Here is an 18485-nt window from a genome sequence, read left to right as displayed (position 1 = left end):
TGTTAATAATAAAAAAAAAAGAGCCCTTAGACAATACATCATCAACAATGTCAAAGAAATAAGGAGGAACATTCTCAATCCAAACACAATCTTGTGTCAAAAAAGGCGAATCTAATTAGACGGCGATTAGGGTGCGTAAGAAAAACTCCTTAGGCACAGTGGGAAAGTTGCTGAAAAAAAATAAAAATGCATCGCGTCCGTCCAAGTTTAAAATTAGAAAATCACACGGTGAAGATCGATTAAGTTACCATGGAAGTGTTTACACCAGATAAAATAAAAAAATGTGAGATTTTTTTTCTCTCTCCTCCGAGTTGCCTTTGGTCTTCGACCACCCCTTTCTCCTCTGAGCTTCTCCCTTTGGTCTCCAACCACACCTCCTTCTCCGACACCATCTCTCTCCTCCAAGCTTCTCCCTTTGGTCTTCGACCACCCCTCTTTCTCCGACACCATCTCTTTCCTCCGAGCTTCTCTCTCCTTTGGTCTCGAACGGACATGATGTATTCTCTGTTGGAGGACGACAGCGGCGGCGGTGGTGGTGGGAGAATTCCTCATGGATCTTGACCTTGGAAATGGTGTGCATGTCGTGCGAGAGCTTGAGTTTCTTGGCGGTGCCGTTTTCGGTGGGTTGTGTTGTCGTTTTCTGTCAGCGGTGACCTTCCAGATAAAGTTTCCGCCAGAGTTTGTGATGAAGGCGTTGCCGCGGTGGTCGACGGTGACGTCATTGGCAGCATCGATCTCTTTGGAGGAGAGGGAGGAGAGGAAGAGACGGCGGTGGGAGCGGAGGTCGTAGGCGACGAGGGCGTTGAACGGAGGGATCCAAGGAGGAAGCGCTACGGTGATGATGGTGTGGGTGATGTTATGGTGTAAACAATCCCATCATAGCTTAACCGATCTCCACTGTCTAATTTCTTATTTTAAATATGGACAACAGCGATTGCTTCTTCTTTTTTTCCAGCAACTTTCATTGGGTGTGGAAGTAGTTTCATTTTCACACTCTAAAATTCGCCATCTAACTAACCTATCCGGAACTCTATTAGCTTGTCTATTAACAAAAGACTAATATGAGAGGACGTGCCTCTAAGCAAAACAGCACAGTCCTAAAGAATGCCAACAGAGTAATTATTTACATCATTCGACTTCATGCACCAAGCAGAAACCAACCTTTGACAATCAGATTCATAATGAACCATAGCAAATAGTAACTGCATCCCTTTAGACCTATCGTAAATAACACAAATTATAAGTACAAATTGAAATATTCTAGGATCATACCACGTTTAGCATAAAAAAAGGGTACCATATTGGTATAACCTGTATTGATACGAAAAAATAATAATTCAGAATTCAACTTACTTAGACTTTTGAGAAATAAAAAAAATTATCATAAAAGAATGTAATTTGTTTGATTGTATTAAAAAGAAAATGAAAAATAACTTAATTTTATATATTCTTTTATTTAAATTTCAAGATTTTCTAACTCTCTAACAGAGGCATTGTGATAAAAGTAAGGTCAAGAATAAATATTTACACAAACTATCAAATAATAATGTATGTGGTGTTTAGTTGACTGGTAAGTAAGGGAAGGTAGAAATTGAGGAGATTGAATTGCAATAGCAATGAGTGTGTCTTCAAATTCGAAGGAATCGATGGAATTATGCATATTTGATTTGCGGAGAGGCCAACACGAAGGCCAAGAGCTCGATAAGATTCTCTTCTTCTTCCCCGCCGGTTTGCCCTTTTCAAAGCAACTCTCCGTCATTGGCCTCAGCGAAGGACTCATCACTTTCACTAGGTTTGTTTGTTAGGTTACCCTGCTTATCTCTCAAATTATTTTACTAATTGATTCATTCTGCAATTCCAGAATCTTCTCGCCAGAGGCTGCCTGCGACGTCATCGAAGCAGAAAGACATTCTCATGTTTTCTACGAGGCCGAACCCGATATCTGGATAGTCATGGTTCCTTCTCCCGTTTCTCCTCTCTTTCTTTTCATTCTCAAATCACAATGCTTGGAATTGTGTATTCATTTGATATGAGTTTGTTTCCTTGTAGGTTGCCGACAAAAGCAATGATTCAGAACCTATATGGAGAGTTGATGCATTAAGAAAAGTTCTCAAGGAAATTCACTCACTTTTTGTCATGTTTCATGGATCTATTAGAGCAATGCTGGAGAAAGAACCCGGCGGAGGACTAACAAGACGGCATTTGTATACCTTTATCATGGATTATCTGAGGGGTAAGTCATCACACGATAGCTAGCATGCCTATCACATTCTTCCTTCATTATCAACTTATGATTCAAAATATTTCATTCTAAGTCATAATTGTCAGCATGTAAAAAGCGGTCTCCGTGGGATACTTGCTGCTGTGGTAATGGTGAAGTTGCTGTATCAAATGGTTTCCTTTCGCTTTGGCTCTGTCCTACCTGACTGATGCTCAAGTAGCTTCTGTCTCTCATACCTTAATTATGATTTTTTTCTCTTTGAGCCAGATTTTCTTGCGGGGAAAAAGCTCCTTTTACCTTCATTCCGTGATTGCTTAAAGGAACGTGGAACTGTTCAGATGCTGACAATAGGTCGTGAGGCTGCAATTGAGGTTCAGGTTAGATAAGTTTTAAATTGTGGTTTGAAAAACTACAAAACTCATCCAAAACTAGGGCGATAGAGATAATGCTTCAGTGTTTTTTATGCTGTATTTTTTCTTTATTGTTATTTCACATGTTTCCATTGCCTTGAGTGTGCTGTTGATTTGTGTATCATCTATAATATCTCTGTCTCTCTGCTTCACTCTTATCTTATTTTCCTGGTTGCTCTTGCTCGTAGAGTCCTGTTTGCATACATATTGCGATGATTTTATTTTGGGGATAATAGACATTTGAGTTTGGTATTACAAGCTTCTTTAAAATTTGGTTTTCAGTTGGAAGAGGGAGAAAATATGGTGTTCTAATTTTATACTGGACCCAACTATATAGGAACATATGGAGGAGGCCGATGTGTCTTATTAATTGACTTAACAATGCTGTCTCAGAATCACAGCAATTCTAAAATGATAGGATTATGAGTTGTCACAGAGAACAAAATTGTTAGTGCACAAGTTTTGTGGTTATCTAATCCTTTTGTTTCCACTTTCCTTTTTTATCTCTTTCCCTACTTATTAGCCCACAAAATCATTAACTAGCACTTGTTATTAAATAGTAACAATTGTAAGTGTAAATATGAAATGAAAAAGATGAAATTACTTACACTATAGCACCTGTTATCATTTGTGATTCATTTATATATAGGTGGTGATCTTCTCATACCAATTGTAACTATTAGCATACTCACACAGTTCTTATAAAGTAAATTAAGTTTATAAAGTTTGTTGTCACAAAAACAAAAACAGTTGATGCTTCATCTGTCACTTATTTTTAATTTAAATATATTTTTTAAATTATAAGTTAATGTTGATTATTATATTATTTTGCATACTCATGAATGTTGAATTTATCTAAATTTTGATATACACCATCATCAAGATAATATTATGTGATTCAATAACTGGATTGGTTGAATTCATGTTCAACAATTACTCATCAATGGTTAGTTGATTAAGATGAAACATGCTTGCATATTTACATTTGATGTACATGTGTGTTACATAAGTGTTTTTAAACTTTTCATTTGTTAGGAATGTGTGTTTTCATTCCCTAATTTTGCATCCGTTGCCCACTTAAGCTATTGACTATTTGCAGCAAGTTTAGATGAAAAAAGGAAGAAGTTTGGCATGTTAATGGCATTCTATTTTGTTGATTTCTTCTTGTTTTGGCAGTCCCTTGTCAGGGTGCTTGAATCTTCTTCTGGAAACACTCCCTGCTACTCTTTGGTTTTATTTCAAGACCTGCTAGTGTCCACAAGTCTATCTCCTGTAGGTTTAGTACAAATTTATTCTTACTGAATTTGATTGGGCAAGATGCTTGGTCATTCATTAAGTTACTTAATTGACCTTGACTCTTTTGTCAGGATGACACCATAAATTTATTCACATATGCTGTGCTAAGGTTGACTCCCCATGCTCTATCTTCTGGAACAAGTTCCTGGTCCTACTTACGGAAAGGAAGTTCTGCATCCAATGTTGCCACTGAGTCTAACATGGCCCATCCAAGCTCTTTGTCTGAAAGTTTTTATGGCTCATCTGATATGTCCTCTGGTGAAGATAACCACTATCATGTTGTGAGGCCCCTACAGAGTGACAAATGGTCTAAAGGAAAAGATGGTTATCTTGTCACTGATTTATGGGGTGCAGAAGTTGGTACGTGGGTGTTTGCCTCTCCAACAGTTTGGCTTCAACATACAGGAGAGAAAATGTATCTTTGTGTTTATCAGCATAGAAGCCTTACTTTGATGCTTCTGATTCCTGTATCATCCATTCCTAACGGGGAGCAAGGTGTGTCGGCAGTGAGGCAGCAAGTTGTTGAAAATGTTAGTCTTCTATCATAGTGATTTTTTTTGTTTCCTAATGAATTCTGATTAGCTTTTGCACATAATATGAACTGACACTTAACATTGTAGTGTTTTCCATTATATTATTTAGGGTTCAACTTCATGCATGGTACAATTCACTGACAGGACCCCTTTTTGCTGTTATGTTATGCCTAAACATGTCCCCTAGAATTACTTTTTACCACTTCTATTCTCTCTCCCTTTTACTGAAAAGAATTCCCAAACATGGGAGAGTGGAGAATGTTACTTTTCATTTTCCTTCTGCCACATTCCTCTCGATCCAAGCATAATAGCGTTAGTACTTTGAGATTTTTTGGTCACTGTATCATTGAATTCTCTTTCATAGCTTATATACATGATTTGTATCTGTTCTATTGGTGACACCAACATTTCATTAAGAGAGGGATTATAGATTATTCTGCTAGTTTATTCTAGTGCATTCTGTTGTTTTCTGTGTTTTACTTTTGTATTGCTTTATGTGCGATTTTATGACATCAGACATAATATACGAAGGCGTGTAATTGAGGGAAGTTGTTAATAAATGCACATAGTTCCTCAGGATAATAGAACTTTGTGTTTTTTGGGATTAATGTCTCCTGTAATAAATGATGTAATGCTTTTTTTTGGAAGCATTTTACCATCATGTTTTTTATTTTCACGCATTTTACCACCCAATTTTTTTTTGTGCAATGTACCATCATCTTGGTAACAAAACGACGTCGTTTTGCATAAATTGGTGACAAAATGAAATTGTTTTTTAGAGACACGTCAAGACTTCGTTCATTACACATTTAACAGATTGGTAAAATGTGTGAAAATTGAAAACATGAAGTAAAATGCACAAAATAAAACTTCGGTAGTAAAATGTACAATGAAGCTATCTGCTGCTAAATATTCATCACTGAATAGGATTCTAATTTGATCTGCTTGATGATCTGATAATGTCTGTTTGACAATGCATTGTGGTTCTTCAGTTGGGAAGCATATGAAATTGAACTGAGATGTTTAGCAAATGTATCTTTTTCTCTGATCATAATTTTTTTATTTTTTATTTTTGCTGAATGCATCAGGCATCACTTAAAATATTGAAAGTTGAAGAGAAACTATCGAAAGGATGGGGTGGAGATAATGCTTATCACGTTAGTGGGTACCGCTACTTACTTGTAGATGGTGATAGAAATGTATCCAGGGCTTCTCCAGCAACAAAAGTTACAACTTTAACAAAGGTGTGTGTTGGTACCTTTTCCCATTTTTTTTAATTAATATGTTATACTAAATTGACAGATATGACTTGTTATTCAAGCTTCTGATGGCACTTTTTTGTGTTTGGCACTATAATGTACTTGTCACCAATGCTCTCGTTGCCTGTGAACCTACTGACTCGAAAACATTTTTAACTTTTGTTCTTTTTTGTGCCTGGTACAGGAGTCCTTACTTGCTATGAATAAGCTTAGGCAAGAGGTGGAGTTAGAGAAGAGTAGAGCAAAACTGGATAGCCGTAATTGTGAAAAAGACTTAGAGGTGTGCATTAGAGCAAAAAATAATGCATGGGTTATTTCTCGAGTCACAAGAGGGAAGGAGCTTTACATGGTTCTAGAGAAAGCTAATGAAACCCTTCTATATGCTTCAGATGCTGTTGAGAAGTTTAGCGACAGGTATGCTATTGGTTTTACCTATCTCATTAGTGTGCTTAATAGTGTGCTTCCCAAGCTTAAACTGTTATCCTTCTTGTCGCAAGAATGATGCAGAGAATTGGGGTGGAGGGTGACCTTATCAAGAAAACATTTTTTGTTTCCACTTTTAATTACAAAAATGTCACACTGGTTTTGCTTTGTTTCCCGTCTTAAAAAGTTTATATAGAAAACGGTGAAAACAACTTTTTTTTTTCATTTTCTATTTTCACTTTTCCTAAATAAACCTAATATAGAAAATAAGTTAAAAAAAGTTTTCTCAAACTAAACTTCACTTCACAGAAATTGGGCCAAATAAGAAAGATCTTTCAAAAAATCAACTTTTATTTTACATGAAAAAAGTTTTAAAAAAGGAGCTTTCAAGGAAGCTAGTTAGAAGTTTTTGGTTTTTGGTTCGTTTCCATCATCATTTCAAATCCCAAAATACACTACCCAAGAAATTTGAAGCTGTTTTTCTTCTTTTTTTTTTTTTTTTTTAACTTTGAAGTGGAGTTTAAGCTCTAATATATGCTATACTATAAAATCTTATAAATTTCAAGCCAAAAGCTTTTATTTTACCTGGGTGAAAAATATTCTTCCCTGGTATTTTTTATTTTCATTTTCTTTCATATAGTCGTCCGCAGATTATGAGGAGTTTGACAATGATAACAAATTCCCACTAAACCTAACTATGCAGATCTGAGCATCCCTAAACCCACCGAAAAGGCGATTTTTAATTTTCTTTCTTGGTTGAGTATGGCAGGTATTGCAATGGAACATTTTCTCTGGACTAAAGAAAACCAAGCATGTGCGACCGAGGAATAGCACGTTAGGTCTTCTAACTGTTTACCCAGTAAAGTCGGGAAGTTTTCCACTGTTGATTTTTCTCACCGGGAAATTCAAGAATGGAAGAAAGAATGCTACTCTGTGTATATCTCTCTGTATATTAAGTGTAATTTGTTTATACTTGTTAAAGGGTGCTTTATCAAATCTTGTCACCGGTAACTTTCTTTTTAATCCGAAATTGGGTCAGTTCCGAGAGAAATTGTTTTCCAAAAAGTTTCATTTATTTCACAATAGACTTTGAATTCCTAAAACTTAATACTAAGTCTATTGTACCAATTCTTCGATCTTTAAAGCCAAACATCAAAATCTTTGAAGATGTAATCTTTAGGGTTTAGGTTGAGTTTCTTTTTAAATGCTAACTAGCGAGAAGCCCGTGTCGATGCACGGGCTCATACTTTAATTTTGGTTATCATATTCTAATTTCATTGATTCTGGTTGGTTCATAATTGATTCCCCTCTAAATCAAACTAAACCATCTCGATAAAGAATAAATTGATTTGGTTTGAGTTATCAGATAAAAAAATTAAAAAAAATAAAAAATATTGTTATTGTCAAATAATATTGTCATAATATAATATAAACATATTTGAGTTTAATTGATTTTACATCAATTAAGTAATAACAAAGATTATAAAAAGTGAAATATGAGATCTAATTTGAACTCATTTGTAATTTTAATTTGATATGAACCAATGATTTGAATAAATCCAATTTTTTTTAGTTTGGATCAATTTGGATTTATGAGATTATTAAATTGATCCAAATCTGTGATTGTTCCTCCTATAATCAATAATCTTAGTCATTTATAAATTTTTTATAATGAATTATGTTTTAAATCGTCATTTATTTAAAATAATCATCGACATCAAATTAGTTTGATGAGAAAATTAAACATATAATTTATCAAAAATAATTACGTATGATTATTCTGTTTGATTTATTAAATATGTGATAAGTCAATGAATTGATAATTCAACGGGAACTAAACTATTAAAAAAAAACTAAAATGAAAAATACTATATTTAATCTAAAAAAAAAATAGTGCATCTAGCGATTGCCATTGAGGACAATTGTAATTTCCTTTAAGAGTAATATAGCCCTTAATTACCAATTGAGAGATTGAGATGTGCCAAATGAATAGATGGAGCCTCCTCCAATAGTTGAAGTCTTCTATGAGGAAAAGGGTAATTTTGGAAACAACTTACATGTTAATATTGACAGACAGCAAGCACATTTCACATTATACTTAGATCTTCTTCCTTCACTCAATCAAGGTATGTATTCTTGCTTTTCCTTCTTTTCCAGATTTATGCTTATGTTCTCTGCCCTTATGCGTCTATTACATGCTTCTCTCTCTGATGAGGATCCGTTTTAGTTTCACTTTCGTTTTACTAACTGTCGCTGCTCGTCATTTCTCTTTTTTTTTTTTGTGAATTTTACAAAAATAATTTGGGTTCCTTCTGCCTTCTTGGAATCCTATGGTCCGAGGTTTTTAGGGTTTTTGAGACATGTATGTTCTGGTTTTTTAGGGTTTTTGGGATTCAGGTTTTTAGGGTCCAAGCATCATGGTTTTGGGTATAGTTTTTTTTTAATATATTGACTTCGATTTTGAAGTGATGATTTCCTTTCTCTGATGTCTTTCTGGAGACCTGACGAGGGTGATCTGTCCTTTGTCACAATATTCAGCTGTTTTAATTATTTTTTGTTGTATAAGATAGTTTCTTGTTTGCTTGCAGCTTCATGTCTAGATTCCCACTTTTACTTGCACATTGTTAGCCCTGTAATTTTGAAAGTTGAAATCAATCAAATTAGCCCCTGAAGACGATATGGTTTTGGGTTTCTGAGAGCGTGGATGAATGCTAGCGGCACTCTCCGACACTCTTGATTTAACACTTCAATGATTGACTAAAATTTATTGGAAAGTCCCACATTTCATTTAATGATTATTGATTTAAATGTAGGATCCGTTTCCAATAAATTTTTGCCAATTCATCGATCAAGTCTTAGAAAGAGAACGTCAGAGAATGTAGCTAGCATTCCATGAGAAAAAACCGAAACTGAAGAGGCTTTCCAATGTTAATTTTTTTTCCTCCCTGCCCCATTGATACTGTCTTTTGTTTGCAATATTCTGCTGTTATAGTTTGTTGTTTGAATCATGGTTTCATTTATGGATCACATCTTTTACCTGTATATCTCATATTAAGTCCTGTAAATCTGAAGTCTGTTCTTGCCTTGAAAGTTGAAACCTATCAAATTAGCCTCTGAGGATGATGAGAAAATATAACTTTCATTCTTCCGAGTTTCCCATGAGGAAAGTACATGGAGACCTGAACTGAAGAGGCTTTTTTTTGTTTATCTTCATATTCAGCTGTTTTAATTTTGTTTTGTTGTATAGGGTAGTTTCTTGTTTGCTCGCAGCTTCATGTACAGATTCCCACTTTTACTTGCATACACATTGTTAGTCCTGTAGTCTGCCCCCACCTTGAAAGTTTAAATCATTCATATTAGCTTCTGAGGATGATCAGAAAATTAACTTTCCGAGTTGTCCTTGAGGAACATACATGGAGACCTGAACTGAAGAGGCTTGCTAATGTTTTTCTTCTTTTTGTTTCTCCCTTTTTCACCCTTTTCTCATTATTCTGTTATAGTATTTCTAATTCTCTGCAATTGATTTAAAGTTTTTGTTCCCAGTTTCTTAGTTTCATGTTTTAATTCATCATTTGATTCATATATTTTCTCTTATTTCAGTTTTGACTTTATTTGGAGTTTCTCCAAAATGAGGTATTGGTTCTCTAACTCTTCACCTGGTGAATTCTGTCGGTATCTTTTATTATTATGAAAATTTCACCTTTTTTTTAATTACTAATCATTTTTTGTTTTCTTTTTTCCCGCTTTGTCTTCTCAAGCCGGCCAATGGAGGAAGATGTAAGTTCTTTTAAGCATATTCATTATGCAACTTAGGTTATATGCCTATATGATCCTTACACTGTACAATTGTTTTGCTTATATTATGCATAATCATCTAGGCTTTTGGGTTTTCTGTATTTGACTATTTCACTATTTATGCAAGTTGAATCTTTGTTTTGCATAATTTAGCCCAATTTTTATTTTGCATTGCTCATTTGTAACCACTAACCAGCCTAGCTAAGCAAAGTGATTTTATTAACTTATGATAATGGGTCACAAAATCCTTTTTTCTAAATTGGATCTCAGGTTGTCAACAGACAAAAAGTTAACATTCGGGGCATTAGACTGGCTTACTACGCTTTACTATCTTTGCCAAGTTAACATACTTCATTTTACAGACTGTGGGTAAGAATGAGGAAGAGGAGTTCAACACTGGACCGCTGTCCGTACTCATGATGAGTGTTAAAAATAATACTCAGGTATGTTGGCTTTTATATTATATACAACGTGGTTGTTGTATGATATGCTGTTTTACTTAACATTTTTACTTGTTCAGGTACTGATAAATTGTCGGAACAACAAAAAGCTTCTGGGTCGTGTAAGGGCTTTTGATAGGCACTGCAACATGGTTCTTGAAAATGTGAGGGAGATGTGGACTGAGGTATGGTTTGTCTTTTAGATTTACTTCGCTTTCACTTGTTTGCTACATCAGCTAAGCGATCTGTGCGTACAATCAGGTGCCAAAAACTGGTAAAGGAAAGAAAAAGGCCCAGCCAGTCAACAAGGATAGATTCATCAGCAAGATGTTCCTCCGTGGAGATTCTGTCATCATTGTTCTTAGGAATCCCAAATGAGATTCTATCATCAATTATTCGCGTAGACATTAGCGGAGGATGTAGTTGGTCATTTGATGAGGACGCCCTGGATCTTTTATGTACCCATTAACGTGTACATCTAATGTTTTGTATGGATTAAAATGTAAAGTTTTATTTGTTTTTTTTTTTGTTCTTGCGTAATTATGCTGGATTATTGAATATTGAAGGAGACTATCAGTTTGATCCTTCGATATCACCCTCTTTCTTGTTTTATTTTTTTAAGTAATAAGATTATATATATAGTTTTTAAGTATTGAATATTTATTAAATCCCTATGTTAACATATTTGTATTTGCGTTTGTGGACTAATTTGAATTTTTTTTTTTCAATACTTGAGAGATTATTCATAAATGATAGTTTATTCATTGGATTTTGTTCCGCTGAAGGGAACAGTTTCCACTTGAAGATAAATCAGTTATATGCATTCTTAGTATATCCATCTTCCTCAATAATCGTGATTTATCCATTCTCTACTCTTAAGAAACAAATTCTTCACAATGATCAGTATGTCCTTTTAATAGTCGAAGAATGAATAGGTATTCTATTAAACAAGCGGTGTGCAATGGAAATAAACTAGACTTACAGCGTGGTAGCTTAACGATCATCAAATAAGCAACTGGAAGAAAATAAAACAATATGTACTTCAAGCAAGCCACAAAACTGAACTATAAAATAAAGGGATAAAGGAAAACATAGAACTAGGCGTTCTGTCAATGTGTCAAATTTACACGACTACATAAATGTTTGTAAAAATACAAAATTATCCAGAATTGAAAATTCTTATTAAATAGCTTTAAATTTATATAAAATTTTACACAAATAAAAAATTAATACTGGTAATTGCAATACTAGATAATGGCCTCAGTCCATCTACCACCATATGATCTTGTGGTAAAATGGTTAAAAAAAAGTGAAGAATTGGAATATTTTTCAAACATTAATTTTTCAGTAGTTATTAAGACTATTTACTTTATTTTATATTAAAGGAGTTGAATCCTTGATTATTGGTGTTGGAATATTTTGATATTCCTTAGTTTTTTTTTAAAAAAAAAAGATGAATATTAAGCTATTTTTTGAACTGTCTTTGAAATTATTGAGAAATGTTTACAACACATTTTTTTAACATATTCTATATTATTGTTCAAATTTATTAAAAATTTACAAAATTGAGTTTTATTTTTATTTAATGAGTTCTCCCCAAATTATTTCGCACGTTTCTTACTATAATGCTTAAATGCATGTTTTGTGTCAAAATATAGAACATTGTTTTCTCTCTTTATCTTTTTATTTTCTTTGTGGAATTTTCTCATTGTCATTCGAATATTTTGATAACTATATTAAAAAGTCTAAGTTGTTATAACTACTCCCTTTTTCTTAAAAAGATTAATAAATTGTGATAAACAAGGTTTTCTTTGGAAAGATGGTTTCAGAATTAGACTACAAATGATCAAAGTGATTGCGAATTAAACCATGGGTGAATTGTACAAATTTTCTATATAGCAAATTGAATTTTGTCATTTGTGTTATTAGTCATCACCTATATACTCGTGCATTACAGGCTTGAGGGACTAAATCAAACTTTATTATCTTTGCAGTGTGTCTGTTACAGTTATCACGAAAGCAAGATACACCACTGTCCCTTCCAACTTCTAAATACCAATTAAAAAATTAAATTTAATATGCTCAAAGCTTTGATTTGCTTAAAAGAGTACCTAGACTAGCTAACATAGTATTAGATGACTGGATTTGCAAATTTTGATTAGGTGGCAATAGGGACCGATCTAGAGGTAGGTGGACAAGAGCCCGAATCCCTTCCCTTAAAAAATTTCATGTGTATATATAAAATTAATTGTATTTGTTATTTTATTGCAATGGTTAAAATGAAATTAGTTATGTGTTTATTGTTAGGCTTAGTTGTACAATATGTTTCTTTATTTTGCCTATTTAATTAAATCGACTCTCTTATTATTTTTTTTACTGTTTTTGAGTCTTTTATATTTTAAAATTCACTATATTAGAATGAATATGACACACTACTTGACCATTCTACCTACATATTTATTTGAATATTTAGTGTAAAATATGATATTAATATAAGTTTTATGCAAAAATAATTCAAAATTCAAGTTTTATTTTTTTTATTTTATTATATTTTTATAATCTATATATTATCTTTTAAAATATAATATATAAGATTAAATTTTATTTTTGTATAAATTAAAATATGTATACTCATATAAGATTTATTTTATTTTGTATATAATATTTTTATAATCCTATTTAATTTTATCACATTATTCAAAACTTATTTTATATCATAAATGTAATATAAATTTTATATTTAAAATATTTATAAATGTGATTTAATGATAATATTTTTTTATTTATATTAAGATATTCTTATTATTTATTATAATGGTACTTTTTATTTATATTTAATTTTATTTAATCAGGTACAGAATTTAAAAAAAATATAGTAAAAATACATAATTAAATAAAATGACAATATTTTCTATTTTTTTAAAAAAATATGTGATTTATTGACATTATTTTTTATCTATATTACAATAAATAACATGAATATCTTAATATAAATTTTAAAAAAATATTATCACTAAATCACAAATATTATTTTAAAAGATAAATAAAACTTATATAAATATATATATTTTAATTTATGTGAAAATAAAATTTAATCTTATATATTATATTTTAAAAGATAATATATAGAATTATAAAAATATGATAAATTAAAAAAGAATAAAATTTTAATTTTGAACTATTTTTTCACCAAATATTTGAATGAACACTTGAGTGTAATGATAAAAAAATATGTTTCTTACTTTAATAAATAAGAAAATATTGATCAACTTTCTAGTTGAGTTAATTTAAAATTTAATGGTTAGTTAAAATTAACTTTAGAGACTAAAATAGTGAATTAAAAAATATGAGGACCTATTTAATGAAATAGACAAAATAAGAAGACGAATTTTATAATTAAGCCTTATTGTTATTATAATAACAATTAAGTTTATTATCATTTAATATAAAAATTAGCTACAATTTTGTGTAGAAATAAAAAATTATTATTTATTAAAAGTTGGACATTTAAATAATTATAAAGAAAGGGAAAAAATTCTAGCCCCATTTCTGGATCCGTCCCTGGGAGGCAGGTGGTCTCGTTCTAAGTGAAAAATAAAGTAACTTGATATAAAACTGCTCAACAAATTCTTTATTCAAAAGATTAAACATTAGGTTACTCTCCTTTGCCATAACCAGTGCTTGTTATTCCCGGTGAAAAGGATTGCAGATATTACGCACCAAGACCTTAAAAAAACTGTTTCCAGCTAGTGTGCTACCACATCGTTGAAAAGATACTTGGACTAGTTAAACATCACAAAAGAAATGAATAACCACATACAACTAGCACATACAAAACTGTTTCAAAAGAAGCATAATCTTTAAGTACCAGATCCTTGAAAAACCAGAACTCATAGCAACATCTCAGCAATCTGGATTGCGTTAAGTGCAGCTCCCTTGCGAATTTGATCCCCACATACAAAGATGTCCAACCTGTGTGTATATCCAGCATTTATGTAAAATTCTCACAAGAATGACCAACGCTAATTGAAAATTGAAAAATGATAATATATTGTCATGGAAGAGATTTACCCTTGATTCCCATCCTGAGACAGGTCCTGCCGAATCCTACCAACAGCAACATCATCCTTGTTTGACACTTCCAGTGGAGTAGGAAAATGATTGGATTCACGATCATCAATAACCACTACACCTGGAGCATTTTTCAGAATATCTCTTGCAGTGTCCTGAAGAAATTAAAAAACAAATGAACTCATAAATGAGATATTAACTTCTGGAGAAGTTTTCTCACACAAGTGCATCTCATATTTTTTTTCCCTATATATCAATGATTTTGGGCATGCAAAGAATGACAAGACTCTGCATGTTCCAACAATGAATACACCAAGAATCATAAGGATTGCTGTTTTATACCATTAACAAAACAGAAACAAAGATCCTCTAGATATATGATAAAATGCAAAGGCCAATACATTGAAGTCAATCCTCTATTATTTTTGTCAGAAGCCTTAGGGTTGTCGTTTAAATGCTAATGACTTTACATCTAAAGCCAGTTAGTTATCCTTGACATTTTGAAAAATTAACATAAGGAAGATGTCAGCTGTCGGCTAGTTCACAAATTTGGTCTTAGCCTCCTAGGTCAATCATACAGGCAACTAAATGTCAATGAAACAGGGGAACAGATTATTATTAACCATTGATCAACAAACTTCAATAAAGGATATCAAACAGTTTTAGCTAAAAAATGATTAAATTAAATAATAACATGCAAGAAACTTTGTGTGCATATTTTTTTTAGTATAGGCAACAATGAGAGGTTTGAACTAACAACTCATGCAAACTATCAAAACCTCCCACCACTAGGCCAACCTTAAGAAAGTTAATTTATGTGCATATAATGTCATATCAATTTAAATCCAACTAACCATCAAACACCAAAGATTGCAAATGTCATTCCTTTAGATTTTTGAAGAAGGGGGGGGGGGGGGGGGGGGGCTGTTATTAAATTTGAATCCAATATACTGAATTACAAAAACATGGAAAGGGTTAGTTGTAACTTGCAAGCTAGGAGTACTAGGTCTGGATTAAAATTCTGTATTCAGTTTTGGGACGTAAAGCAATGTCAACTATGAGTTTTGGCAATGGCATAACACATGACAACATGAAGTACCTCATCAAGGGGTCTTTCAAATTGAAGATTCACACTCTCAGCATGAGCTCGCATGATGGGAACTCGTATGCATGTGGCAGTTACTTTAACATCCTTGTCATTCTGTATAAGTGCAAGAGTAAAATTAGCAACTATTCCATAACATGAAACAAAAAACCTAATAAACAATTTATAAAGATTCAATTTCAGTTTACCCACCCAGATTTTCCTGGTCTCCTTGACCATTTTCATTTCTTCTTCATTATATCCATTTGAAAGAACAGACGCATTATGTGAGAATAGATTAAAAGCATACTGCAAAAACAACAACACCATCATGAAGTAGTTCTTAAAGCATCAATCACAAGAGAGGCATGTACAGAATTGTGCAAACCTGTCGGTTAAATATTTTACAAGTGGGTGGTTTTCCTTCCAACACCTTTCAATCAAAAAAAGAAAATGATTAAAGACCAGAATTAAAACCACTGTCTCCTTTCACAAAATCTTCAAACCAATCTAACAAACTATACAGAGAGAGTTTAATCCAAACCTCACGAGTTTGCAGCTCAAGCTCTTCCATTGCAGCAGCACCAGCACCACTCGCAGCCTGATAGGTACTAACAACCATACGTAACACCTGCAATATTCAAGCAGAAAGGCATCACACCAAAGCATACAAACACAAAACATAAAAATTTGCATTATAAATAAACTAGTGTCTAAGCTTCTAATTGCGGAAGTAGTGTGCGAAATGCATGTCCAAAATAACAGTAATTTGGAACAGTTTGAGACGGATGATCGTGGAATTTCGTGGTTAGTTGCGGAAGAAGTGTGCAAAATGCATGTTGAGAATGTATAATCCAGAAAGTGTGTGCCTCACTGATCAGAATATTCTAAATTTTGTAATAATTTATAATATAGAAGTGGATTGAAAAGGCAATGTTGGACCTTGGCACGTCGATGAAGAGGGGTAGCAGCCATCAAGCATATAATGGTGGAGCAATTAGGGTTAGCAATGAGTGCGCCCTTTCCCGTTCCGGCTTTGATGTTTTGCATTGCTTCGGGGTTCACTTCGGGAATTACCAAAGGCACCTTCTCGTCCATCCGAAACGCGGAGCTGTTGTCGACCACGACCGTTCCACGATTGACGGCGATGGGGCCGAAGTGCTTGCTGATGGAGCCGCCGGCGCTGAAGAGCGCGATGTCGACACCGTCGAAGCTCTCCGGCGTGAGCTCCTGGACGACGTAGTCCCTGTCCTCGAAGGTGATGCGGCGGCCAGCGGAGCGCTTGGAAGCCAGCATATGAATGGAGCGGTAGGGGAAGTCGCGGTCGGAGAGGACGGAGAGGAACTCCTGGCCGACGGCGCCGGTGACGCCCACGACGGCGATGGAGGGGCCGTTCTCGCGGAGGGACATTCGGATCCTGGAGGAGGAGGAGGAGGTGGGCTTGGGGCGGGCCGGGAGGGGGCCCGAGAAGAGGTGGTTGTGGCGCAAAACAGAGAGTGAAGCCATTGGGATTTTAGGCTGCGAAGAGAGAGATTAAGTGTTGGATTTTAAAACAGACCACCACACTCCAACTTGTCTTCCAATTCCATGTCCCAACCTTTTTTTCTACTTGTTGGTTTCAAAAACAACGACTTAGACTTAGAGCATTAAATTATATACATTTTAATTATGAAATAACTAGTATCTAAAAAAGAGTGGAATCAGGTAACAAAAATAAAATCGTTAAATTTCTTTCCAATAAACTTGGCCTAGGGACATAAGTTTTATCCTTTCCCATCGTATCAGCCTCATTGTTATTAATAACATGTGGGCAAGGTACATCTGCATATCTACTTTGTTCTTCAATCAGTGTCTCGTTCACTTCCAACGGATTATTAAAAGCTTACTCTCTATGCATATACAAGCCTTATAATATTAACAAATCCGAAATTATGGTTGTTGTGTCTTTACACTAGTGGTTTCCGACTTCGAAGAAGGAACTCCAACACCCAGCGCCCAACGTCACCACCCTCCATTCCTTCCTCCACAAGGACAAGTGACAACGGTTCAATGTTTTTGCCTTGGTTTTAAATTTATATTTATGGTAGTTAGTAGTTGTATTTCTGTTATTTATTTTATTTTTTTAGTTTAATTAGTAATTCAATTTTTATAGTTTCATAATTTGTATGTTTTAGTCCTTATAATTTGTGGTTTTTTTAATTTTTATAATTTGTATTTTGATTATCTTTTAGTTTCTATAGTTTAAAAGTGATATTTTTTTAATTTTTATAATTTGTATTTTAATTGCTATAATTCATATATATATATATATATATATATATATATATATATATATATATATATATATATATATATGTATGTGTGTGTGTGTATTTTAATTGCTACAATATATATATCTACAAATTATTTATCCCAAGTTCCAATTTCGATCCAAGGCCACACATTTATTCTGGATCTTTTTCATTTACCCCTTTGTGGTACCGATATAGTTTTGGGTTGCACTGGATCAAGTTATAAGGCCCAATCACCACAAATTACAGAACCTTGACCATGTTCTTCAATTATTTGGGCCAAAATGTCTAGTTACATGCATATGTGCCCATCACACCTTCACCAGACTCAGCCCAACAATTGAAGCGCTTTGCCCACACACAGAGCATTTCAGCTTTCTTCCATTTGACACTAATCCAAGCCCAACCCTAGTTTTCTTCTTCCACACCACACCCCTGCCACGAACAGACCCCACCTCTAATCAACTCTATTCTCTGTCACTTCCCAAAAAAATTTCAAGAACCATCCCACCTTCCCCCACCCCGCACCATCCAACATCATATTCACCTTCTTCCAAATTCACTACCTATCAACATCAAGCCCTATAGATATCCCCATTTCCAAAAGGCCGAAATCAAGAAACAGGTAACCACTATGCTCACGGTGGGACAAATTCAGCCTA

General features: G+C 33.7%; 3 protein-coding genes, 1 non-coding gene and 1 pseudogene across 6 annotated transcripts; 4 read left to right on the top strand and 1 right to left on the bottom strand.

Moving 5' to 3' along the window:
• Positions 1–1491: 1491 nt before the first annotated feature.
• LOC114413681 (vacuolar fusion protein CCZ1 homolog B-like) lies at positions 1492–7250 on the top strand. Of its 3 annotated transcripts, none has more exons than XM_028378194.1 (10): positions 1492–1792; positions 1862–1955; positions 2050–2233; positions 2329–2367; positions 2489–2598; positions 3808–3903; positions 3999–4457; positions 5549–5704; positions 5904–6133; positions 6912–7250. In XM_028378194.1, exons 1-10 carry the CDS (start codon positions 1617–1619, stop codon positions 6940–6942), a joined length of 1575 nt encoding a protein of 524 aa, XP_028233995.1. In that variant the 5' UTR covers positions 1492–1616; the 3' UTR covers positions 6943–7250. The 3 variants fall into 3 exon arrangements, with proteins under 3 accessions (XP_028233995.1, XP_028233994.1, XP_028233996.1); XM_028378193.1 differs by having other exon boundaries at positions 2329–2394; XM_028378195.1 differs by lacking the exon at positions 2329–2367.
• Positions 7251–8128: 878 nt separating this feature from the next.
• LOC114413680 (small nuclear ribonucleoprotein Sm D2-like) lies at positions 8129–11061 on the top strand. The gene is made up of 6 exons (XM_028378192.1): positions 8129–8268; positions 9743–9775; positions 9901–9919; positions 10300–10380; positions 10458–10562; positions 10639–11061. Exons 2-6 carry the CDS (start codon positions 9771–9773, stop codon positions 10753–10755), a joined length of 327 nt encoding a protein of 108 aa, XP_028233993.1. The 5' UTR covers positions 8129–8268; positions 9743–9770; the 3' UTR covers positions 10756–11061.
• LOC114413877 lies at positions 9252–9336 on the top strand. Its single transcript, XR_003667021.1, has one exon. It is a non-coding gene; the product is annotated as a small nucleolar RNA Z159/U59 (small nucleolar RNA).
• On the top strand, positions 9502–9578 carry LOC114413878 (annotated as a pseudogene).
• A 2920-nt stretch (positions 11062–13981) lies between the features above and the next one.
• LOC114413679 (aspartate-semialdehyde dehydrogenase-like) lies at positions 13982–17803 on the bottom strand. Its single transcript, XM_028378191.1, has 7 exons — positions 16475–17803; positions 16077–16163; positions 15921–15965; positions 15746–15841; positions 15548–15649; positions 14449–14603; positions 13982–14349 (listed from the first exon to the last, which is right to left on the bottom strand). Exons 1-7 carry the CDS (start codon positions 17036–17038, stop codon positions 14268–14270), a joined length of 1131 nt encoding a protein of 376 aa, XP_028233992.1. The 5' UTR covers positions 17039–17803; the 3' UTR covers positions 13982–14267.
• Between the last annotated feature and the right edge of the window lie 682 nt (positions 17804–18485).

This window comes from Glycine soja, chromosome 5 (genome assembly GCF_004193775.1).
Source record: "Glycine soja cultivar W05 chromosome 5, ASM419377v2, whole genome shotgun sequence".
Classification (NCBI taxonomy): Eukaryota; Viridiplantae; Streptophyta; class Magnoliopsida; order Fabales; family Fabaceae; genus Glycine; species Glycine soja.
Note: the sequence above shows the minus strand (reverse complement) of the source record. Positions and strands in the feature narration are given on the sequence as shown.